At 39.0% G+C, this 25628-nt stretch overlaps 1 protein-coding gene across 1 annotated transcript; it reads right to left on the bottom strand.

Annotated features, from left to right (window-relative positions):
• Nucleotides 1-1347: 1347 nt before the first annotated feature.
• Nucleotides 1348-24993, bottom strand: LOC122652471 (lysine-specific demethylase JMJ25-like). Its single transcript, XM_043846215.1, has 12 exons — nucleotides 24399-24993; nucleotides 24151-24284; nucleotides 23896-23995; nucleotides 23672-23804; nucleotides 23487-23550; nucleotides 22673-23375; nucleotides 3336-3665; nucleotides 2210-2518; nucleotides 2037-2109; nucleotides 1863-1948; nucleotides 1624-1743; nucleotides 1348-1511 (listed from the first exon to the last, which is right to left on the bottom strand). The coding sequence occupies exons 1-12, from the start codon at nucleotides 24945-24947 to the stop codon at nucleotides 1431-1433; spliced, it is 2682 nt and encodes an 893-aa protein (XP_043702150.1). The 5' UTR covers nucleotides 24948-24993; the 3' UTR covers nucleotides 1348-1430.
• Nucleotides 24994-25628: the final 635 nt, after the last annotated feature.

Genomic DNA, 25628 nt, shown 5'->3' with positions numbered 1-25628 from the left:
TAGAAGAGAAGTGTCATCCATAGCTAGAGAGTGAAAAAGAAGAAGAAAATGAGATGCGAGAAGAAGCACCAAGAGAGAAACAGAGTGAAAGAGGTGGTGAGCGAGTGATCAAGTGAGAAAAGGAAAGAGAGAAAGGGTGTACAAGGGACTTGGGTTTGGGAGACAAACTGCAAGGTTGTACTATTATTTTATTCTCTTATTCTTAGTGGAAGATAGAATCATTCTATGAATGTAGGTGTTACTGCTGAACCACATAAATCTCTTGTCTCTTGTGTGATTGTTTCGTAAGATGCTCACATCGCAAGAGAGAGTTGTTTTCCAACCTCAACACACCCACCATCCAAGGGTTCACAAACCCCTCCTAGGGTTTTAATATGTTTCCAAAATACCCTCCCAATGCCAATTCTTACCCTCTTCCACCTTATAGTGAATAAGATCCCATTCACAGTGGGTGGAAGAAAACTTGGTCCAAAAAATATAACAAGAGTTATATCAAGAATAAACTTTAGAACTTTGAATGTTAAAATTTTGAGAAAATTATTAAAAAAACCCTGTAGTTTGAAAAAATTACACCAATCCCCCTTAAAATTACATCCACCTCTTCTTTGGAGGGAGATAGGCATAATTTTGAAGGAGATCAGTGTAATTTTTTCAAACTACAGGAGGTGATTAACATAATTTTCCCCATTAAAATAAAATTTCATATGTAATGGAACAATCAACTTATTTAACTCATTAATTTTATGTCTCTATAGTTATTGCAGCTTTGAATATTACTTTTATTTTTGTTACGAAATGAAAACACATACCAATGGTGTAGAGTGCTGCACCCTACACATCCAGGTGATGGGTTGACCAAGCTGGGTCAAATGGGTCTTTATAATAGGTCTATCCAAGGTTTTTGATCCTCTTATCTTTCATAGTTTCTGATCCTCAATATATGCAGTATTTTCATGAACCAAAGTAATTAAAAAAAAAAAAAAAGGATCGGTGTTCTCTGTGGAGGGAGCATGACCTCTACACACACAGGGCCAATGAGAGTACGTGTTGACATCATAGGGGGTGAGATTTCCACCTTTCATGGGGGTGAAATGGTAATTTTGCCCCCTCTGTGTCTGGGTGTGGGCACTACACTCCCCAGAGAACTTTCATCCTTAAAAAAATTAAGAAGAAAAGTTTCATGCCTGAGTCAATATCTCAGAAAGGTAACAGAGTGCGTAACAAAAGAGCTCAAACAGTAGAAGGAAGAGAAACAAAATAATTCTACTTTTATTAGAGTTGTATCTAAATTACAAAAAAAAAAACATTGGGCTTATGTACAATTAATAGTTTAATACAATGCCCAAGGATTTCAACCATCACTAGCTATAATGTCACTCCTAATGAAAGAAAATCACCATAGGCCAAGAAAATCTCAGTTTGCAGGAATCTCATTCCCTTCTTGGAGATGATGTCAAGTCTTCTAAATCCTTGACAGCTTGGCTGATGGAGTGGAGAACCATTTTCTTTATCTATATTTCATATTAAAGATACAATCCAAAAATCAGTAACACAAAATATCCAACAAAGAAATCTGGGCTATATAGTAGTACATAGGTCTTCATAGTTCATATAAAATATTACCTCGAGTTTATCTTCTCTTGCCTTGTGATTCTTGGGAAGTTTTCTAAACTCATCAGTCAACCGGAAGCACTCACCAACATTTTCAGGTGAGACAAAATCCATTGCAACCTTAATGCATGACTGAGTTGAGGAGCAGAAGAAGAATTAGAAGAATGAAGTCTTAAGAAGAAATTGAATGGAGCCTGAAGATCAAAATACAGTCATGAAATTATTTGAGAGGAAATAGCTTATATTGAAACCTTGAGATTTCTGACTTGATGAGGACATCCAGCAGGAATAAATACAGCTTCTCCAACTCTCTGTGTAAAAGTCCATGGTTCAACACCTAAAAATATTTTTAAAGAATATCTTTTAGGTTCCGATCATGGAGATGAATTAGTAAAAATTGAGAAAATAAATGTGGCAATGCTAACCATATTCCTCCTTCAACTTCCTTTTGTGTGCCGATGTCAAATAAAAACTTTGATCATGAATCGGATGAGAAACCTAAACCAAACACAATTAACAACATTATGATGTTTGATAATTATAAATGTAGTAGTATTATCATAGGTTCATTTTAAATGGATAAACTAATTTATCCTACCTGCTGCACTGGAGAACAGTAAGTGTGCCTAAATTCATGTGAATACTTTCTAAGGTAAGCCTGCAGCTTATTGACATCTCTTCGGCGGAAAATGTCCCACAAAGCACCACCAGTTTCATGGTTTCCGCTCAAGGGAAACCCAGGAAAATTAGATCCATCATTCTCCTCATCTGTTTCAAGTTGACATGATTGAAATATAGTAAGATGCTCCCTTTCATCTTGTGCTCTATGCTTCCTCTTCAACATTTCAATCAAGAAGCACTGTTCATCACTCAGTGATACTTCTCCAATGTGTGTCAAAATGTTCACCTGCACCAATTGAAAAGTTTGAAGAACAAAAGTTATAAGACACCCAACATCAAAGCTTCCCAATATAGACCAAGTGTTTAAGCTAGACCTTTCTGAATATTCTTAAAATATTCATAGATCAATACCATTCAACTGTTATGGCGCCATCTAGTCTTGTATGTGGCAACTCTAATGCCTACTATAGCCACTTTCTACCACACATTATCAACAAGAAACTGTACTTTTGCCTAGCCCTGTTGGAAATATGTGTGCTGTGTGAGATGGTACACATGCACGTGACAATTGCCAAAAGTCCTAGTTGCACCTAGTTATTGCACCTCAATTCATCAATTTTGGAGAAATGCCTAACATCCCTATTTTTAAGTTGAAACAAATGGTCCTGACTGACACTGGTTTAACCAATTACTTTACAAGATTTTAGGGTATGTATCTAGCTCTTCCTCACTAAGAACAATTTCCCACTTGTGCATTCGTGGACCATACATTTAAGCCATTAAATACAACCTACACCCCCCACCCCCCCAAAAAAAATAAATTCTCGGAGAAATAAGCTGTCAGTCTGTCACAACAGAAACTAAACCATATAACAATTTGAGCTGTCAAATAGGAAACACTTTCAAAACAAGGTATCTGAAATTTTACTTCACCAACATAAACAGGCTCTAAAGTTTATATGCACATTTTGCCAAATGCAGGTACCATAAAACAAGTGAGAAAGGAAGAGGGAGAGAGGGAGGAAGAAGCAGAAAAATCCAAATAAAAAAATTACACAAATTCAGGTGAGATGCAGCCTATAAATTCACTTAGACAGCATTACCGCATCTGACATATCGCAATGAAGCTTAGTTACAGAATCCCCTCTTCCAAGTTCTTCACGAATTCCATAAGCAATATATGTTTTTGGCCCCAAATCTGGCTTTAGGCTATCTTGAGGTAGCTTCACAGCAAGATTAAGAAAACCAGCCCTAGGATCTGTGTATTCATGAAAGGGCAATGCCCTGATGAATTCATCACAATGGCGAGGCAAAAGATTCTCAAATGTATCAGATGGGGGCCAGTCCTTCAGCTTAAGCATCTCCGGCCAGGAATTATGATATGTTCTCCCCTCAGTATACCCTTTGAAAAATTCATAAGTGCTAATCTCAACCTGCACATCACGAATAAGGACAATGCTTAGAATTAATAACATGCAAAGTTGGATCCTGACACCCAACAAAATAAACAAACATGAGGAAACTTTGCAATGAGGCTTCAGATGAATACTGCAAGCATAAGAAAAGAGTTGAAGAACGTGATCACCATCCTCTAAGCATGGGTCATATGAAAGTGTCATGCACAGTTGTCAAGGCGTCGCCTAGGCAGATCTCTAGGGGCCTAGGCGACTGCCTCCATAGTGTAGGGCGCTTTGACTTGGCTTAATTGATATCGAACCAGGTTCTGACACTTATTTATGCCGAATACCCCCCTATTTGAATCCAATAAAAATAGTTAAAAAATAAAATTCCAAAAAGATAAAAAGTCAAACCCCCAGATCAAGAACAAAAACTGGATTTTGGGTGGTAGGTGAAATTTTCAACTTTCTAATGCTGAGTTTTTTCTCAAATCCAAAAATTCCATAAATCTCAATATGGTAAAACATTGCTAAAAACCCAAAGTGCAGTAAAATATTCATTTGTTTTGATATTTAAAAAATATTTTCATTCAAAGCGATTTTGACAGCATTCACGAACACCAAATAAGGTTTGACCGGAACATAAATCAAATATAAGCAATCTTAGATTTGTTGGAAAGCTAGTTTTGTGTTCTACCTAATACAAAAAGTCTCATGTAAAAATAAAATCATTTTATCAGTCAAACTTCTTAGAGAACAATAACATTTTGTTAGATTAATTTGATCCGAATAGGGACAAAACCAAAAAAGCCAGGATCTCCATAAGGCGTCCAAGAACACAATCAAATAAATAATAGAGAACAGGGATAGAACCACTAACCTTGTTTCGCATCCATAGTGATGATGATCGCAACGAAAAAATAAAGACTAAAGATCTAGGTGCTTCCCCTCTATTCCCAAAGTAACTGGCTTGATGAGAATACTGAATGCACAAGGATGATGAACTCTGAATATCTCCCTCTCTTTCTAGAATGCACTCCTCAACAAAGATTGAGAACTAATAGTTGTGATGGGTAGAGAGGAGACCTAGCTCTTTTTATATAGTAATTCCTAGAGGGCTTGTCTCATCATAGTCCCAGTAGGAATCTATCTGGCCCACACTAAGCCAATCCACATTAGACTTCTAATACAACTTAATGACCTCCCTAATTAGACCAAAACTCTAATTAGCTTAGTTTAGGACATTTAATATTAGTCCATATAATATTAAAATATTAATCCCTATAGGATTAAAATTCTAACATTCTTCCACTTGGACTTATATTAAATTCCTTATTTTTTAAAGAAATTTAAAAACAGTTTTGACCAAAACAAATCACAGGCTAACAAACTTTTAGGAAAACTTTATGTGCACAATTTTTAAAAACAAATTGGTCTAGAGGTCATATTAGAAAGTCAATCTTGTCTCATAGAGTTTTAGGCACCGAATCATGGTGATAACTGTATCTATGATCAAGCGACACAGAGCCTTCCATGGTCACAAGAGCCCTCAATTCTACTAACATGGATGTAATGTGGTAGTGTGGCAACGAGATAATACTCACCTAGTGATTCCTTATGTATTATCCAGTTGTCAGTCCAAAATTTCTCTTCTTTAAGTGGCACAGGCGCACTAGAGAAATAATCTTTATGATTCCAATGAATCTGTATGTCTCATCTTGAACAACTCGAGTTTTACTTTATGTGTGACAAGACATACCTTTAGGCTAATACTTAATGTCCCAACCTTGCTTAAGGTTAACACATTCCTTAAGACTTTAAAACCAAAAATATATATACATCATGTCAATAAATAAAACACCCATGTGTTCAAAAGAAATTGCATGCAATGACAACTGATATATATAAGCCAAAGTTTACCATAAGGTAAAAAATACAGATGAAAAGAAACTTTAAATTACAATGAAGCAAAATAAAACAAACTCCCACTAAACAACCGCATCCCATGATGCAAAGCCCATACTCATGAAATGTCTCTCAAAAATACATGGTTAGGGGATCTGCAACCATATCATCTGTACCAATATGTTCCACTGCAATGTCACATTTCTTTACTGTTTCCTTTATGGTCAAATACTTCACCTCCATGTGTTTAGACCCTCTAAGTCCTTTATTGTTATTTATAACCAAAACAGCAAAGCTGTTATCACAGTATATCTGGATGGGTTTATCCATAAAATCTACAATGATCAACTCCTTATAAGATTCCTGAGCCAAATAGCCTGAGTAGCAGCCCGATAGCATGCAACTCTGCCTGCATAGTCAAAGTGGTCACCAATGTCTGTTTTTACTCTTCCATGATACTGTCCCTCCTGCCATCAAGAAAACATAACCAGATGTGGATTTCCTGTCATCCTCACAGCCAGCAAAGTCGGAATCTGTATAACCCACCAGCTTGAGTTCAAGAACGTGACTGTATGTTAGCATATAATCTCTTGTCCCCTTTGAGTACCTCAATACTTTCTTGGTAGCAACCCAATGGCTAAGACCATGATCTGACTGATACCTGCCAAGAACTCCCGTCACAAAGGCAATATCTGGTCTAGTACAGACCTGAGCAAACATGATACTACCAAGTGCATTAGCATAAGGCACCTTCTTCATTTCATCCCTCTTAGCTTCATTTTTTCGGCACTGTGTCGAGCTCAGCTTGTCACCCTTGAGAACAGGAACATTCCCAGGTTTGCAGTCCAGAATACGATCAACATAAGCCCTTTGAGAAAGACTTAATATATGACGAGAACGATCCCTATGGATCTCAATGCCAAGGGCAAAGAAAGCTTCACCAAGGTCCTTCATGTCAAATTCCCTCTATAATAGTTGTTTTGTGTTATGCAACATTCCTAGGTCACTGCTAGCAAGCAAGATGTCATCCATATAAAGAATGGGAAAACAGAATTTGCTCCCACTGACCTTATGATATATATACTGATCCACTTTGTTTTCCACAAAACTGAATGAAGTTACAATACTGTCGAACTTCAGATACCACTGCCTAGAAGCTTGTTTGAGACCGTAGATAGACTTCTTGAGTTTACACACAAGATGATCTGAACCATCCACTGCAAAACACTCAGGCTGAACCATATAGACCTCCTCATCAAGATTTCCATTGAGAAAGGCGGTTTTAACATCCATCTGATGCAACTCCATATCAAAATGAGCCACCAATGCCATAATCACTCTAAAAGAATCCTTCAAAGAGACTGGAGAAAAGGTTCCGTTATAGTCTACTTCCTCTCTCTGAGTGAATCCCTCGGCTACCAGTCTGACTTTAAACCTCTCAACTTTTCCTTTGGAATCCCTTTTAGTTTTATACACCCATTTGCAACCAATGGGCTTACAACCTTTAGGTAAATCAACAAACTCCCAAACATCATTATGTTTCAACGATTGCATCTTACCACAAAATCTGACTGAGGACTAGAAACAGCGCCCAAATAAGTAACTGGATCAACCACGCAACCAATGTCATAGTCATGTTCTCCTAGATAGACCTCATAGATAGATGGTATAGCTGACATTCTCTCCCTGGTGGATCTCCGTAATAGTGCCACCACTGCCTCAACCTGAACCTGAGGAATCTCAGCTGGAACTGCATCAATGATAGGATCCTCAACCGCATCCTGAATAAGAGGAATCTCATCAGGTGCTACATGAATGTTAGGGACTGAATCAATATCAGGCTCCTGAACTCCAGCAGGTGTAACCAATGGCGTAGTATGCCCCACATTCGTCTGAATAGGTAGAAGAATAGGTACTAATGTATCAACCATGTTACTATCTTGAACAGTCTGAGAACAATCATTCTTTTCGATCACATCAAATTCTAGAAACTTCGCTGTCTATAACTCCACAATCCTAGTGCCTCTGTAGGGATTATAAAATTTATATCCCTTCGAATGATCTGAGTAGCTGACAAAGTAGCAATGAGTAGTCTTGGGATCTAACTTGTTTAAAGTCGAATTATATAATTTCACTTCAGCAGGGCACCCCTAAACTCTAAGATGGTTTAAACTGGGTTTACGGCTGGTCCACAACTTAAAAGGGGTAAGAGGAACGGCTTTAGTAGGTACACGGTTAAGGATATAAAGAGCAGTTTTCAAAACATCTCCCCAAAAGAACTTAGGTAAATTTGTCCTACTAACCATACTCCTCACCATGTCCATAAGGGTGCAGTTACGCCTTTCGGCGACTCCATTTTGTTCAGGACTTCCTTGCATAGTAAACTGACAAACTATTTCAGAGTCCTTTAGGTATTTGGCAAACGAGCCCTTAATCTGTCCAGCATCGCCATGTCTGTCATAATACTCAACCCCACAATCAGATCTAACAATTTTAATAACTTTCCCCAACTGTTTCTCAAATTCAGTCCTAAAAATCTTGAACTTGTCAAGAGATTCAGACTTTTCTTTAATTAAGTATAGGTAGCCATATTGGGAATAGTCATTTGTAAAAATGATGAAATAAAATTTTCTACACAACGTGGCTGAATAGGGACCACCACTGATGTCAGTGTGAATGACCTCCAACAGGTCAGAACTACGGATTGCAGTTTTCTTCTTTATCTTGGTCATCTTTCCCCTACAACAGTCTACACAAGTTTCTAGATCACTTTCGAGAGTAGGTAGGATGTCAGATTTTATCAGTCTTTCTACTCTTGCTTTAGAAATATGACCTAGCCTCTTGTGCCACAATGTGAAAGACCAATCTTTAGGTAAGGGTCTTTTGAAAACTACGGACTGCAGTTTTCTTCTTTATCTTGGTCATCTTTCCGCTACAACAGTCTACACAAGTTTCTAGATCACTTTCGAGAGTAGGTAGGATGTCAGACTTTATCAGCCTTTCCACTCTTGCCTTAGAAATATGACCTAGCCTCTTGTGCCACAATGTGAAAGACCGTTCTTTAGGTAGGGGTCTTTTGGAAACAACGTTTTCAACATTATAGGAGGCGTAAATATCATTGGGAGATAAACACAATGCAAGAATCAACTTTACTTGAATTAAAAAACAAATTAACCATACTATTCTTTATTTCAAAATGGTAACTACTAATGTCTAAAACTAAAACCGAAATTAAATTCTGCCTGAAGTACGATACATAAAAAGTGTTCTTTAAAGTTAAATTAAAACCAAAATCTAATAATAAAATGACATCTCCCACCAACTCTACATCACAATGTCCATCGTTTCCTACGACCAGCCTTAATTCATCCTTGTTTGGCCTCCTTCGGTTTATGAACCCCTGTATGGTAAAAGTAACATGGTTAGTTGCACTGCTATCTAGCCACCAAGAACTGGATGGGGCTTCTGATAGATTAGATTCACAAACAAAAGATAAAGAATCATTACCTGATGGCTGCTTTGGCTTGATTAACCAAGCCTTGTATTTGTCGCAGTCCTTTATGTGACCCTTCTTCTTGCAAAAGAAGCAGCAATCACTCTCTTTCTTTAAAGAGTCTATCTTGGGTCCCAAATTGTTAGTCTGATCGGACTGTTTATTGGTAGACTTATGAGTATAATTTTTAGGCTTTTTACTCTTATAGGTTTTAGAAGTAAACAGGGCAACATGCTTTTTGTCTTTCTTAGTTTCTCTTCCTCAGACACAACCTTAGAAATAAGGTCATTAATACTCCAGACTCCATCTTGGGAAATGTAGTTGGTTTTGATGATGCCAAACTCAGAAGGTAGGATATTAAGGGATTGATGGACAATTAAGGCATCAAGAAGAGGAATGTTCAAGGCCTTGAGTTTAGTTTGGTAATCAACCATCCTAATAATGTAATCCCTAACACCCCCAGAACCATCATATTCCATATTAAACAGCCTTTGCAGAAGTGTCCCAATCTCAGCATTCGATGAAACTTTCTCTCTTGGAAATTGCTTCTAACAATTCTCTGGCAGTACACTGGTCAGGCAGACCACTTTTTAGGTGTTCCCGTATTGACCTCTTTATGGACAGTATACCGAGTCGATTACTCTTTTGCCATGCAGCATGCACGGATTTTTCGTCCTCAGTACTATCAGCAGTTATGTCCATTGGCGTATCCATAACAAGGGACGTATGCACATCTGCCATTTCCATAGCAAACATAATGTCCTCTTTCCACTTCTTAAAGTTTGACCCAATAAGAATATCAATAGTGACCAAGTTATTGTTGACAGAAAAGGTGATTGAAAATTTAAACAATGAACAATACAATAATTAGCATGGTACAAGTATAGCTTAAAACTTTTTAAGCAAATGAGAATTTTACACACATCGTTGTGAAAACACCTTTGGGCCGAATTCCCAACATGCAATTGTAAAAATCCCTACATATCAGTGGCCATGGGAATACAACTCAACTTTCAAAATCCACCACCTTTGGGTGTGCAGAATTCTTGGGTCGGTCTATTCACATGCATACTGTATATGTACCCCTTCAAATACCAATATATGATCACCACCTTTGGGTGTATGACCACACATCAAAGTTGAAAGACATCCCACAACTATATGAGACCGGTGTTTTACAAATCCAACAAGGAAGGTCGCTTTGGCGACTGCATCATGTCGAACCCATGAAACCCTCTCTTAAGATTTTCCAAAAATTACTTACATCTCTTTCAATTTTGTGTTATTTTAGAATTTATGACAAGAGACTTAAATATCTTAAAACTAACACCAAAAACTAATAATTCTATTCATTAAGATAGGTATTCCAGCAAGTCAGAAAAGTAGTTCGGTTCCCAATGGATCGAACCGACAAATTCTAAAAAACGTATGCATCAATAGAATACCAAAAATACTGAAAATATGCATATTTGATCACAACAGAAGGTACTACTATATAGAGCACAGAAAAACAGAGCCAACGCAAAAAATGGGACCCCAAACGGAGTCTTTTAGCGCCTACACAAGCCGGTCAAAGCTCAGGCAAAAAGGCGATTAGCTGGTTCTGGTTCTGGTTCTGATCGGTCCGTACGGTCAAACTGGTTGGGCCTGGTCCAATACAATAGTGGTCCTACCGGTCCGGGTCAACCCTTGGACCAATCGTGTCCGGGTCAACCCATTCGGGTTTGCGGGTCTGATCACCAGACCGAGCCCTTGTGCCGGGAAACAGGTCGACCCGACCTGTCAGCGCACGTTAGCAAAGCCATAAAGTTGTTAAGGGCGCACGATAGCATACCCCAAAAACTCTTTTTTTTTTTTTTAAAAAAAAACCTTAACCGACGAGTGAGATCACCCGCCGCTGCCGGCAAAGCATGAGGGCACGGCCGGCGGCGATCCACCCACCAAAATCTCTAATTTTCCGCGCTCTACAACCCTGTATAATTTATTTCAATTTTCGTCGAGCAAAAAATCGGCAGAATGCCCTATGTCCGTACGGGGTTTTCCAAAAATTGAAAAAAACCCTAAAAATCTTGATTTGAAACAAAAAATTTCGATTCCCTTAGTATGATCTATTATTTTTTAATCCATATAGGTTCAAGAACGGATCTATGGAGGCTCTGATACCACATGTTAGACTAATTTGATCCGAATAGGGGCAAAACCATAAAAGCCAAGACCTCCATAGGGCGTCCAAGAACACAATCAAATAAATAATAGAGAACAAGGATAGAAGTGTTCAGTTTCAGAGAAGAAGGAAAAAGGAGAAGAAGAGATGAGAATCGATTTGTGTTAATCTGTTATGTCTCAACAAGAGACAAACATGCTTATATTGAAAAGAATGATAAATTACAAAGGGCCCCTTGGCCTTATACAAATAACAGAAAACACATAAAACTAAATGGGGTTATGTACAAGAATACCCCTTAAACTAAACTCCTATTCTTAACACTCCCCCTCAAGCTGGGTGGTATATGTCATACATACCCAGCTTGTCCAATAAACAGTCAAAGTGATGAGTGCTAAGTCCTTTGGTGAAGATATCAGCCACTTGTTCATTTGTCTTCACAAACGGGGTGCAGATGGTCTTTGACTCGGTCTTTTCCTTAATAAAATGTCTATCAACCTCAACATGCTTAGTCCTGTCATGCTGCACTGGGTTGTGGGCAATACTTATGGCTGCCTTGTTGTCACAATATAAACTCATAGGTTCAACAGTCTCAAATCCCAATTCTTGAACAAGTCTCTTTAGCCACAAGATTTCACACACTCCGTGAGCCACGGCTCAATTCTCGCCTCGCCATTGACTAGCCACCACAGTCGTTTACTTCGCCAAGTAACCAGATTTCCACCAACAAAAGTACAAGACTGGCTGGATCGTCGATCAGAAATAGATCCAGCCCAGTCAGCATCAATGTATGCTTCAATCCTCAAGTAACCATTCCTAGAGAAGAGAAGAGAAGGCCTTTTCTAGGACATGATTTTAAATATCTGAAGATTCTATAAACTGCATCAAGATGACCCATTTTTGGTGCATGCATAAACTGACTTATCACACCGACAGCATAGGCTATGTCAGGTCGGGTAAGGGAAAGATAGATTAGCTTGCCTACTAATCTCTGATATTTTTCAGCATCTAGAAGAGGTTCACCACAATCATCTCCTAGTTTGTGGTTCTGATCAATTGGGGAGGAGACTGGCTTACACCCTAAGTACCCTGTCTTTGTAAGTAAATCAAGGACAAACTTTCTCTGACAAACATTGATCCCTTGCTTGGATCTTGAAACTTCAATCCCCATAAAATACTTCAATGGACCAAGATCCTTGATCTCAAACTACCGAGCCAAGTAAAGTTTAAGCTTTGAGATTTCAGCCTCGTTGTTTCCCGTGATTACAATGTCATCAACATATACAATAAGGGCTATAATATTGCTGTCCTTCCTTTGTATAAACAAGGTGTAATCAGCTTGACTTTGGGTATATCCATTCTGTAGGATAGCTTGTCTAAACCTCTCAAACCAAGCCTTAGGAGATTGTTTAAGTCCATAAAGAGCCTTCCTAAGACGACACTTTACCATTGCCACTAGGATGCTTGAACCCAGGAGGGGAATGCATGTAGCCTTCTTCTTCTAAGTCACCATGTAAGAAAGCATTCTTTACATCAAGCTGGTATAATGGCCAATCAAGATTTGCAGCCATTGAGAGGAGTACCCGAATGGAGTTATGCTTGGCCACTGGAGCAAAGGTTTCCTAATAATCAATGCCATACACTTGGGTATAGCCTTTAGCAACCAGCCTTGCCTTATATCTCTCTACAGTAGCATCAGACTTGAACTTGACTGTGAATACCCATCTGCATCCAACAGGAACTCTCCCCTTTGGGAGTTCAACAAGATCCCAAGTGTGGTTCTTCTCAAGGGCCACCATCTCGGTATTTATTGCCACTCTCCATTTCGGATAAGCCATAGCCTCTACTACATTCTTAGGTATAGAGATGGAGGAGATAGCCATTATAAAGGCAACACCTGAAGGAGATATAGAATCATAGGAGACAAACTTGGCAATGGGATTAGCACAAGCTCGAGTTCCTTTGCGGTGAGCAATAGGAAGATCTAAGTCTGAGGATGGAGGAGTAGAGGAAGGTATACCTGTCTCAATGGATGGAGGCTCAGGATGAGGAGATGAAGAAGGATTTTGGCAGGTCTTCTTTATAGGAAGCCATGAAGGAGGATTTCTCTTGTCCTTTGTATAAACAAGTAGTTCCCCTTGATCTCTGTTCACCTGTGCACTTGGAGACTCCCCCTCAACAACAGCATCCTTTGGACTTTTCTTTCCCTTGTCAAGCTGAAATGGGGAAATAGGAACGAAAGAGGAGGATGGAAAGGATACAAACTCAGGAGCCTCTTCAACCTCACCACCACGACACTCCCCCTGAAGAGGTGACTAGAAAAAAGGAATGGTTTCAAAGAAAGAAACATCTTTGGAGATAAGCCACCGACGGGTAGGAGGGTGGTAACAGGTGTATCCCTTGGAGGTAGAGGAATACTCAAGAAAGAGGCACTTCAAGGACTTAGGATCCAATTTAGTGCGGGCAGATTTGCTACTATGGACATAGCATATGCAACCAAAGACCCTTGGGGGAAGAGAGAAAGAAGAAGAAAGTGAGGGTAAGACCTCAAGAGGTACTTTGAAGTTCAAGACACTGGAGGGCATATGATTGATAAGAAAGACCGCAGTGAGTAAGGCATCGGACCAAAAAGTTTTTGGAACATGCATTGTAAACCAAAGGGACCGGGCTACTTCCAGCAGGTGGCGGTTTTTTCTTTTACCAACCCCATTTTGTTGAGGGGTATCAACACAAGCCACCTGATGGATAATGCCATGGTCAGAAAAAAAGGTCTTCAAACCCCCATACATATACTTTCCACCTTTATCAGAACGGACAATCTGAATACGAGTTTGAAACTGAGTATACACCAACTCATAAAAGTTTTGAAAAGCAGCATAAACATCACTCTTTTGTTTCAAGAGATAAACCCAAGTAACTCGAGAGAAGTCATCAATAAAGGAGACAAAGTAGCGGAAGCCACGTAAAGAAGTAACAGGGGAAGGACCCCAAACATCAGTATGAACAAGGTGAAAAGGGGAAACAGATCTATTACTAGAAGATGGATAAACTGTCTTACAATTTTTTGCAAAAAGACAAGGTTCACAATGAAAAACATGATTGACAGGAAAAGATGTAAATAAATGTGGTAATATTTTTCGCATAACAGAAAAAGAAGGATGTCCCAAACGCTGATGCCAAAGCAAAATAGCCGTCTGTGTACGTCCGCCATGTTGCCCACACACATAAGATTGAGCTGTTGTCACAGGGGAAGCACAAGTGTCCAGAACATATAATCCATCAGTCTCACGTCCACTGCCAATCACCCTCTTCGTCACCAAATCCTGAAACAGATAATGAGTAGGAAAAAAGGTGACAAAGCAATTCAAGGACTTAGTCAATTGGCTAACAGAAAGAAGATTAGTAGCAAAGTTAGGAACATGAAAGACAGACTGCAAAGGGTTAAGTGGAGTAACTTGGACAAAGGGTTAAGTGGAGTAACTTGGACATCTCCCTTCCCCGAGATGGAAGAAAGAGAACCATCAGCAATTTTCACCTTATCTTTTCCCGAACAAACAGTGTAGGAATTAAAGAGCTGAGACCTACCAATCATGTGATCGGTGGCCCCCGAGTCAATGACCCAGGGAGTGGGGGCAAAAGATGTAGAGACCTGTAGAGTAGTGGATGTAGTGGGAGCAGCAGAGGGGGATCCATCCAAGTGTGCTACAATCCGACGAAAAGCTGCTATGTCTTCTTTAGAGAGGGATGATGACTCAGACTCATGAACCCCAACATAGGCTTTAGGCCCATTCTTCTTCGGCCCTTTCTGTCCTCCAGATGCAGCAGAGGGTGGTTTCCCATGAAGATCCCAACAAAACTCCTTATGCCCAGACTTGCCACAATAGTCATAGGAAAAACGGCCTTTACCAGCCCCCTTGGTGAAGGGAGGACGATCCTGTGGAGTGGATGAAACAAGAGCAGAATGCTCAACAATGGGAGTGGTCTCCATAGCACTTCTGCGGGTCTCCTCACTCTGTAAATAACCACACACCTCCTCCAGGGAGGGAAGACTTGATCGGCCAAGTATCTGTACCCTTATGGGTTCAAACTCAGAGTTAAGACCTCCAAGAAGGAATAGGACCCTCTCCTTCTCAAACAACTGATGCACTTTAGGCTCATCAACAGGACACAGCTGGAGATCTCTATAGTGATCATACTCCTCCCAAAGTCCCACAACAAGGCTGTAGTACTCAGAGATACTTTTGTCACCCTGGCGCAGGCTAACAATTTGTTGGAGAAGTTGATAAACCTTTGTAGAGTCCCCCACTCTATCATAAATACGAGTCACACTATCCCAAATATCTTTGGCTGTCTCCTTGCTCATAAACCTTCTTCCAATTTCCGACTTCATTGAAAAAATGAGCCAAGTCATCACAAGGGAGTTCTCAGTTTCCCATTTGGAGTAACCTGGATCAGCAGAGGAAGGGGCTTTAAAGCTCCCAGATATATATCCCAACTTCCCCCTACTCCGAAGAATGAGCTTCATTTTCCGTGACCAGTACAAGTAATTAGTATTGTCGAAGCTTGACAATGGGAAGAACATTTGGATTGTCATATGAAGGGGTAATAAGCGAAGGTGCCGCAATAGTGGGAGTTCAGATGCTTCAACGGACTTTTCACCCATTGTGGCTTCAATGCAAAGAGAAAAAAACTTGGAAAAAGTAACCAACAACACCTCAAGCAAGAATAGTAGGTCCCTAAGAAGCAGAAAAAAACAGGGGAAAAAACAGGTCAAAAACACTTGAAATGACTTGTAGAATTTCACACAAGCATCAAAAAGCAATGGAGTACAAAGAAACAATTTTCCTTACCAAAAACGATAGCGGTGGGCTAAAAACCTCCCAAACAAAGCTCTATTGGAGAGCAAAGGCCAATCCGAACTCGGTGGCGGAAAAGCAAGGCGAGAATAGCCAGGCCGAGATTCACTCCTCCCTTGGATACTTCCGGATGACTTGAGAAGACACAATGGGAAGAAATGAGACCTCCAAACGAAACTAGAGCCCCTGGTTGCTCTCCATTTGGGTTAGAAACAAGGGAGAACCAGGTCTGAGAAGAAGCTTAGGTTTGAGTTCGAACTCCAGCAGCAGCCGCCAAGAGGAGAACCCAACTCTTAGCCTACTAAACTCTCTTCCAACACCTTCAAACTCCAGGAACATTAAGCTCTGATACCATGTTCAGTTTTAGAGAAGAAGGAAAAAGGAGAAGAAGAGAGGAGAATCGATTTGTGTTAATCTGTTATGTCTCAACAAGAGACAAACATGCTTATATTGAAAAGAATGATAAATTACAGAGGGGCCCCTGGCCTTATACACATAACAGAAAACACATAAAACTAAATGGGGTTATGTACAAGAATACCCCTTAAACTAAACTCCTATTCTTAACAAGAAGCACTAACCTTGTTTCACATCCACAGTGATAATGATCGCAGCGAAAAAATAAAGACCAAATATCTAGGTGCTTCCCCTCTATTCCCGATGTAACTGGCTTGATGAGAATACCGAATGCACAGGGATGATGAACTCTAAATATCTCCCTCTCTTTCTAGAATGCATTCCTCAACAAAGATTGAGAACTAATAGTTGTGATGGGTAGAGGGGGGGACCTAGCTCTCTTTATATAGGAATTCAATTCCTAGAGGGCCTCTCTCATCATAGTCCCAGTAAGAATCTATCTGGCGCACACTAAGCCAGTCCACATTAGACTTCTAATACAACTTAATGACCTCCCTAATTAGACCAAAACTCTAATTAGTCTGGTTTAGGATATTTAATATTAGTCCATATAATATTGAAATATTAATCCCTATAGGATTAAAATTCTAACACATTTCTCTAAATCGAGAGCAGTTTAATTACTTATTGATAAGATCATATTTTCTAAGAACAGTATAAACGAAATGAATGTTTTGATTGTTTCAAACTTCCAATAGCTTGCTTCTTCTAGTTCTGCTGTCTTCTAGTTCTATGTTGATTTTTATGACTTTATGTGGCTTAATATTGATTTTGTATTACTTAATGTTGATTTTTGATGACTTGATGTTGCTTAATATTGATTTTTTTATGACTTGATGTGGTTTATTGTTGATTTTTTATGATATATGGTACACATTGTCGCATACTAAATAATGTTAGAAAAGAGGGGAAATAAAAAATAACACTTGGGCGCCTAGGCAACACCAAGGCGGGCGCCTTGTCGCCTAACCGCATAGGCACCCCTCCACTGCCTTAGGTCGCCTTGCAACCTTGACAACTATGGTTTCATGTTCAACTGTTCAACTCCTTTATGCATTCTGCCCAGAGAACTTTTATGCCTGGAGGAGACCAGATCAGATCTTCTTCTTTTTTTATTCTAGGCACCGAAAAATTTGTACTTTTCTGCATTCTCAAACAAACACACAGAGCATACCTAATAGAATCAGAAATCAATTATCATTTTTTTTCTTTGTAATGTTCATATCACATCAATTGGATATATTATACAATTTGGGCTGGAAAATTATCTGTTAGTTGATCTCTCTCCTAAGCAAGAGCATAGATCCCATCAAATGATGGGTAATTCATCAAATGTGTACCATGAGGTTATATGTAAATATTTGTAGGAATCTCAGCAGAATGTCCATGGTCCTTAGTCCCATTTCTGAATGAAGTCCTCTATTTTAAGTCTGGTATTGCTTTAACTTTGTTACAAGTGTGTTTGAATGTGAGAGCTACTACCCTTGCTAATGAATGATCTCTGGTATGTAGATAAAATCATTCTGCTGAATACTGTGAAAAAAAAGAAAAGAAAAGAAAAAGTAACTGTACATTGTTTAGACACTTAATATATCTTAGCTGCTCCCCAGTCTTCCACTTTGAACCACACTTAGGTCCTTCATATTCTTTCTGTGAAGGTGTTGTCAAAGTCTTCCGCTTTGAACCAAAATCTGATTCAAAGCACTATTGATGTCGGATAAAACATGAAGAAAAAGAGGTCAAACATTGTTCACATGAACAGTGTTACAGTCTCTTATTTTGCTTCAGTGTGAATGGTACTAGAAGATCTTGTGGGGCCCAAGACCAGATCATGTGAAGACTTTATTAGAAGACTCAATTTTGTCTATGTGTGGGGGAATTAGGAGTTTAGTTTAGTTTCTATTTTTAGAATTATTCTCTTAGATATTTTGTGGTTGTCTATTAAGTAACTTTAGCTCTTTAGTTTCTAATTCCAGATTTAGAAAGTAGGCTTAACTTTTATTTAGAAGTTTCTATTTTCCTTAAGTTTCTATTTTTAGTTTGTTTCCTTCTCTTGTAAGTTTCTAATGCTAAACCTCTTCAGACCAGCGGTTGCAGTGTTTTGGTTGCTATTTGGTTATTTGTGTTGTGGGTAATTGGGACTAGGTTAACCCTAATCTAGTCTTACACTCTTACATTATTTAGTATCAGAGCCAGGTTGAGGGGAGTTCTAACAACCCTAATAATGCTCCATTAAATGCTAGTGATGATTTTATATTAGTTGTACGGCAGTTGGTTGAAGGAGTTGCTTCTTTGAAGAGAGAAGTTCAAGAGCTTAAAGCTGATTTTTGTCCTAGCTACCGTCCACCTTCTACAAATGCTACTATGACACTGGAAGAAATTCTGCAGATGTTAGACCAACAACTCAATGCTCCTACCAAGGAGGTCTATGTCGAAGCCGTCAAGGTATTGGAGACACTAAATTCAGTCAATACGAGTACGGAATCTAACCCCGATGTACAGATTTGCGAGCCTCAGTTCGATGATTATTGGTCAGTCAATCCAGCCCTTGATGGTGACAATGATGATGACCTCTTGGAATATGATGCTGAAGAGACAGCCGAGGTGATTATGGTCCCCCAACAAGAAGAACCCGTCAAGATCACCAATGCACAAGAATCTGAAAAAGAGGAGTTCAAGCCAGCAACGAAAGATAATTCTGCTGATATGATAATCGAGGATATCTCTGGTTATAAATCAGATCACGTAGAGTTCCTCCTTCCACCTGAATTTTTCCAAGAACGAGAGCCACGTCTACAAGATTTCATTCCAGACATTAAGGAACTGCTAGAGTTCTACTACAGCTTGAAGATATGTCCACAACACAACACTCCTTCCTACTCTCTTCAAAAGTCGAGGTCGAATTTTTTCTAAGAGGGGGACAGTTGATGTCGGATAAAACATGAAGAAAAAGATGCCAAAACACTATTCACGTTACTGTTCATGTGAATAGTGTCACAGCCTATATTTTGCCTTGGTGTGAATGCTACTAGAAGATCTTGTGGGGCCCAAGACCAGATCATGTGAAGACTTTATAAGAGGCTTCAATTTTGTCTATTTGTGGGGTAATTAGGAGTTTAGTTTAGTTTCTATTTTTAGAATTATTCTCTTAGATATTTTGTAGTTGTCTATTAAGCAGCCTTAGCTCTTTAGTTTCTAATTCCAAATTTAGAAAGTAGGCTTAGCTTTTATTTAGAAGTTTCTATTTTACTTCAGTTTCTATTTTTAGTTTGTTTCCTTTTCTTGCAAGTCTCTAATTTTCTCTTACTTGTAAGGCAAGCATAGCTTCCCATAAATATGTAATGCCCTTAGAGGTCCCACAAGATACCAGCAGGTCACTAAAATAGAAGGTAAACTCAGATTTAGTAACTTAGTGAGTAGAGACCAAACCAGCAGGCAGAATCTCTTCAAACTTGGATCGAGTGGAAGAGGTATTGAGGGGGTTGTGTGCACCAAATATCAGCCAAGTCTATTGACTGGTTGCAGAGTTATAATCTTCGGAAGTTGGAGCAGCAAAACTGGATCGCAGGAGCAGTAGCAGCCTTCTATTGATGCTCAAGATTCAAGGATGGATCCTGGCCTTCACAGAGGTAGCAACAACAGCAGGTTTCACAGTCACAGCACTGGTAGAAGCGAAGGATCGATAGAAAGAAGTTAGACAGGAGAAGAAGGGGAAAAGGATAAGGAGATTCGGCTCTCTCAGCCTAGGGTTTTGACTCTCTCAGCCAGGCTTCCCAGCCCTTCATCCTCACAATAGGTTAATCAAAACTTGCACAAAGCAATCTAAGCAATTTCAATCAAGGAAGAAGGATAGATCCCTTTGCTCCCCAGTCTTCCACTTTGAACCACACTTAGGTCCTTCATATTCTTTCTGTGAAGGTGTTGTTCAAAGTCTTCTGCTTTGAACCAAAATCTGATTCAAAGCACTATGGCTCAATCTGGAGTATGTAAAATTTGCGATAACTGATAAGGAGGATGAAACTGTGGTCCATGACCTGTTCAAATGTCGACATGAAATGACGATATTGATGAATCAAAAGCACCATTGAAAAGAGAACACGAATTGGGGGAGTTTCAATGATTGATTTCGATATCTCCCCAACCTATTGAAACTTGAAAGGCAGACCAGATGAAAAAAATGAGACATGTGGACACCTTTGTGTGTAGATAAGGAAGAGAAAAAACATAGCTCAATTCTGTTCAGTAAATCCTATTCCAAGTAAATCAACACATACTGCAGATTGTATGGCAGCTGAATATGTTCAAGCAAATGTTCAGCAACAGCTGAGCCCTTCAATATCCTTGAGCTGATGCAACAGATTCTTCTTACACTGAATTCAAATCGGTTTAGGGTGAAAAGAGATAGAGCAGGTAAATGAGCTGTAGCCTGTAATTGTATAAAATTTATAGCTTCCAAATGAATGATGATAAAATCTGAGGATTTTAATCATGGAGGCTGAAGCTTTACACGGATGTATATTTCTATCAATGCACATAAAGCTTGGAGACATCCATATTGAATCCGACTGTCAAATGCTTGTCAATGCGCTAAATGATTTGACTAATGCTAAATGTTGTTCTCTGGCAGTCACTGGCTCACTGCTGAAATTAAAAAGCTTGTAGCTTGTTTTTGTTCTGTTAATTTCCTCGACATTCCTACTCTCATGAAAAAGGTAGCTCAAACTTTGGATGAAGGGGCCACTAAGTTTAATTATTAGTCTGATTCTTAATAAAATTCAGTTGTGTAGAACCCCCCCCCCCCAAAAAAAAAAAATAAATAAATAAAGCTATATACTAATACTAACATCCCATTTGCATGAATACGCTAATTGGTAAGGGGGAGAAAAAACCATTTGACCATACCATATATAAATGCTTTATTAAAAAAAAAAGGTAGAAACTGCTGTTTCAACTTTCATCCATGCAATATAACAGGTTAATGGTATAGTTAATTATTTTCATGCAAAAGGTTTTCTGGATGATGGGAAGGCTTGCAACTATGGATCTCAGTTCCACTCCTGGCTATTAGCTTCAAACCATAAATGACACCGATACTAATACAAAGTGTTGGTCTCTAAGACCAACTTATGAATGCATTCATTAATGTCCTTGACTTCACTTGCTACAGAACACATCAGACAATGTCTTATTCCTTTCTGGCCCTGGATTACAGCATGAATTTGAAAGTACTGCCCGTCATGGTAAAAGCTGAAACTGAGAGCAGAGGGCATGAGTTCACAACCATCCAGAAATCTGATTCATCCCTTACGATAGACAGGATTTCCTGTTCTCTATTTGAGTTGAACATGATGGTTCAACGGTCCAACTGAGAATTTTCTTCAGCCACCCTAAAAACGTCAATTGTCTCAGGCCCTAAACTTCTTAAACTCAAAAAGAAATCCTAGAAACAGAGAGAATGCCTTCTCCGTACAATCCATCTAGACCCTATTGGTAAGTATTATCTGATGTTCTCTGTAATCCATTTGAACTCTGCAAGTCCACATAAAATCTTTTAGAATTCCTAGACAACTCTCTAGGGTTTTCTCTAAATTTTTGTCCATGACAACAAGCTTGAAGTTCCTATGTTGCCAAACTGGGTTCTGCTAAAAACTCTTCTCAAGTGCCTTTCGTGTAAAGCATACCGAATTTTCCCTAAGGGCATCTCTGCAAAACAACACACTTTGGTTTTGCAAAACAGAGAGAGAGAGTGGGGGAAGGTAGAGAAAAGGAATGAGGGAGAGAGACAGCAAGGAGAAGCGCGAATATATTGCACTAGGAAGACAGGATGGAAAAGAGGGAACATTGCATTGTAATTTATGGTTGAATACTATAGTGCATTATGAGGTTTGGGATTGATACTGGATTTTATCATTATCCCATCTCAACAACCAGGATCTGTTGAGACCGAAATTTACAGTCCCCGCCCTGCTCGTCTAGAGAAACCACTCTCTTTCACCCCCCCCCTCCTTTTTTCCCCTTCCATAGGGATCCAGGATCCTAACTTGAATTCAGGAGGTTTCACACACCCATAAGCCCAAATGATATAACTTAAACAGACAAACTAATACATCAGCTCTACTTCTCAGAGAAGGTTATAAATTATAGCATTATGTATAAGAAACAAACTTCATCCACAAATATTCCTAAGACAATGGCAATCAATACTAACCTCACAACCAGCCAAGCAGTCAATAGCCTTCAATTCATACAACTTTGAACCAGTCTTCATGTCAATATTTTCGCATAATGCACGCCACATAACCATTGGTTCCCAACTTAAACCAGACGTCCTTTCAAGCACATTGCGAACAATGACTGGTTCACCATTAGCCCAATGCCTTTGAAAGCCCAATAGTCCTTCATTCGTTAGGGTATCTTCAGAAGATGGACAATACAAGTTATTATCACTGGAGTCTTTTCTAAAAGCAGCTGTCCTTATATTTTCTTTTGTTCTGCTATTGCAATGTTGCTTTAAATGGTATCGTTCTACATCAAAACTCCTTACCATTTCTTCAACTTTATCATGCAAGTCAAAAACCCAAAATTTTGGAAGGATTCGCTTAATCTCCAATCTATGATAACCACAACCACCCAGTTCCTTTGGAGGACAAGGAACAAATCCATCAATATTGACTTTCCATTCTATTAATGGTTTGAGAGAACCCGTATGTTCCATCACAACACTGGAACCAGGAAGAGGATCTCCACCATGGATGTATTCTGAACCTCTGTCTGGATAATGGAATGTTAATTCCTTAGCACCTCCCAAAAGGTTCCCTTCACGAATTTCTTGGCAGCAACTAAGACAAAGTTCATAAGAACAGTTCACACAGCTTCTGTGAAGATCCACAATTGAAGTTGCACAGTTGTTACTGCTCGAAAAAAAATAACAAATCAGCTACCAGGAAAGGAAAATGGAGATTAAAAACTAGGACGACTCTCTTTTTTTTAGGGGGGGGGGGGGAGAGGAAGAATATACTTACCAGTAGACACGCTCATCAATGTAACATTTTGTTTGTGGTAGTTCAATTTCAGATGATGATATTCCTGGGTACAAGCGTCTTTACCACTTAAAAGAATTGTCAAAGCAATGAGTTGAAATAACAACAGCAACAATAATAATAGCAGTAATAGAAGTGAAATGAAAACTGATTATGAAAATTAATACCTTGCAATCTAGCCTCAATCTCCATCTCCCCAGCTTGTTCTTCATGTAGTTTTTTAAGGAAGGGATGAAGGGAACGGATCAAATAATGTGCATGCTGGATCTTCTCAAGTCTCGTGAATTCCCTAATTGAACTCTGCAGTTTACAATGAATGAGGATAGGTTTGACATAACTTATTAGAAGAAAAAAGATCTCTTCTTTTGGCATCAGCACAATGAAAACAGACCTTCGACATTACACCTGAACGCAAGCATGTGGTACAGTTACAGTTTCCACAGCAAAATGGGCAGGCCTTAGCAATTTCTTTCACTGAGATTTGAGGATACCTGTTTGAAGAGTAAGAAAGGACAAAAACATGAGCTATGGAATAATACTGAAAAGGTTTTAGAATTGAAAACTCTCATAAAAGTAGGAAAAAGGAAAAATAAATAAATAAGGGAATCCAGGAAGAGGGGGAGATCAAAGGGAGAAAAAAAATGACCATTTTTTGATACAACTGGTACAATATAACTTCTCTTCACACTTGAAGCATCGAACATAAATTTTTCTATCAGTTCTCTCACACTGATGGCATCTTTTGTTTGCCTGTGCCTTTTCCTTCTCCTGACGAGATTCCTAAAAGCATGAAAAAGGAAAATCCTTTAGTGACAACAAAGAAAAATTGCATTGTAATAAATGAGGAAATGAGGGAAACACAGTGGGAAGACAAGATTCAGCGTGAGTGCTTACCTTTGCATTCCTTGTGGTGCATCTAGCAGAACTATCTTTATCACCATTAAAGACTGTAACTGAGGAAGAAGATGAGGAAGATGTTGATGCAGAACAAGATGAGAAAACTCTAGGCTCAAAAGTCTTTTGTGTTCTGTCCTTTGAATTTATTATTCTTTTCACCCCATATAAATCTTTAATGCCTCTCATTTTCTTAACCAAAGTAAGCTCCTCTTCCTGGTACCCATCACCCAGAAATTTTCTCTTATTTGAGACATTCTTCCTACGAGAATTTTCCTCTGTAACTAGCTCCAGGTCTGAAGGTCTGATTCCTTGATTTGTCACCCTTCTTTCAACTGAAGCTTTGGCCTCTGCCCATGAGAATATTTCATCTTCCCTTTGTTGTTTTTCAACTGGTCTCTTCCTATCTCCATTCTCCAGGAGTTTTTGAGTTCTTCTCTTCTTCAGACGCTCAGCAACATTTGAGAATTGTCGCATTCCCTTCAGTTCAGTTTTTTTTCCACTGGGTTGGCTGAAACATGATTCCTTTCCACCAAGCACTGCCATCATTATTGGAGGGGCAGAGAGAGATGTGATACCTTGTAAAGTAGTAGTGCCTGGAACAGGATAATTTTTTTTAGTTTTGACTAGATTTATGAGCCTTTCAGCCCATGTAGCATCATGCCTTATAGTGTATGTTAAAACAACACAAAGACAAATGAAACAAAGCAAATATGACACACATTACCATGGTTCACACACCAATTTGATGTGTTACTACATCCACGGGCAAAGCTGAAGATGATTCACTATGTAATGGTAGAAATTTAAACAGTGGAGATCTCTCAAGAGCACCAAAAGTCGCACAAGAACTCTCACCCAAAAACCCCTAACACAAAAATCCCCAAATCTCACTTGCTTACACATCATGACAATAAGAAAAATAAATACTCCTTCAAATCGGGTCGACCCATTGGGTTAGGTCAATCTTTGAAATGAGTACAAGAATTCGAGACACACATAACAGTGCAAATGGACTTGAGAAAGGTATGTTATGTTCAAACTTTTCATTGCAAGTAATATGACAAAAAGAAGAACTTTTTACCTAAGTATGGTTTTGACAATACAAAATATTGACTTAAATAACAAAGCCAGCCAGCATCATTTAGGAAGTGGGTTACGAGCATAATTAATGTCCAATACAACATAATGTCATATTCATTTAAGTTTAAGCCAATGAAATTCCAAGAT

The sequence above is a fragment of the Telopea speciosissima genome, chromosome 2 (assembly GCF_018873765.1).
Source record: "Telopea speciosissima isolate NSW1024214 ecotype Mountain lineage chromosome 2, Tspe_v1, whole genome shotgun sequence".
NCBI classification, from domain to species: Eukaryota; Viridiplantae; Streptophyta; class Magnoliopsida; order Proteales; family Proteaceae; genus Telopea; species Telopea speciosissima.
The sequence above is the reverse complement of the archived record's forward strand: the minus strand, read 5'-3'. Positions and strand labels throughout refer to the sequence as shown.

Bases quoted from the DNA above. Each gene is read 5' to 3' on its own strand.
- LOC122652471 (XM_043846215.1), bottom strand. From the start codon at position 24,947: ATGATGGCAGTGCTTGGTGGAAAGGAATCATGTTTCAGCCAACCCAGT. The intron at 2,519-3,335 runs GTAATGCTGTCT...CAATTGGTGCAG, and splicing joins ATTGCGATATGTCAGATGCG to GTGAACATTTTGACACACAT. The intron at 1,512-1,623 runs GTAATATTTTAT...TATGAAATATAG, and splicing joins CAAGAGAAGATAAACTCGAG to ATAAAGAAAATGGTTCTCCA.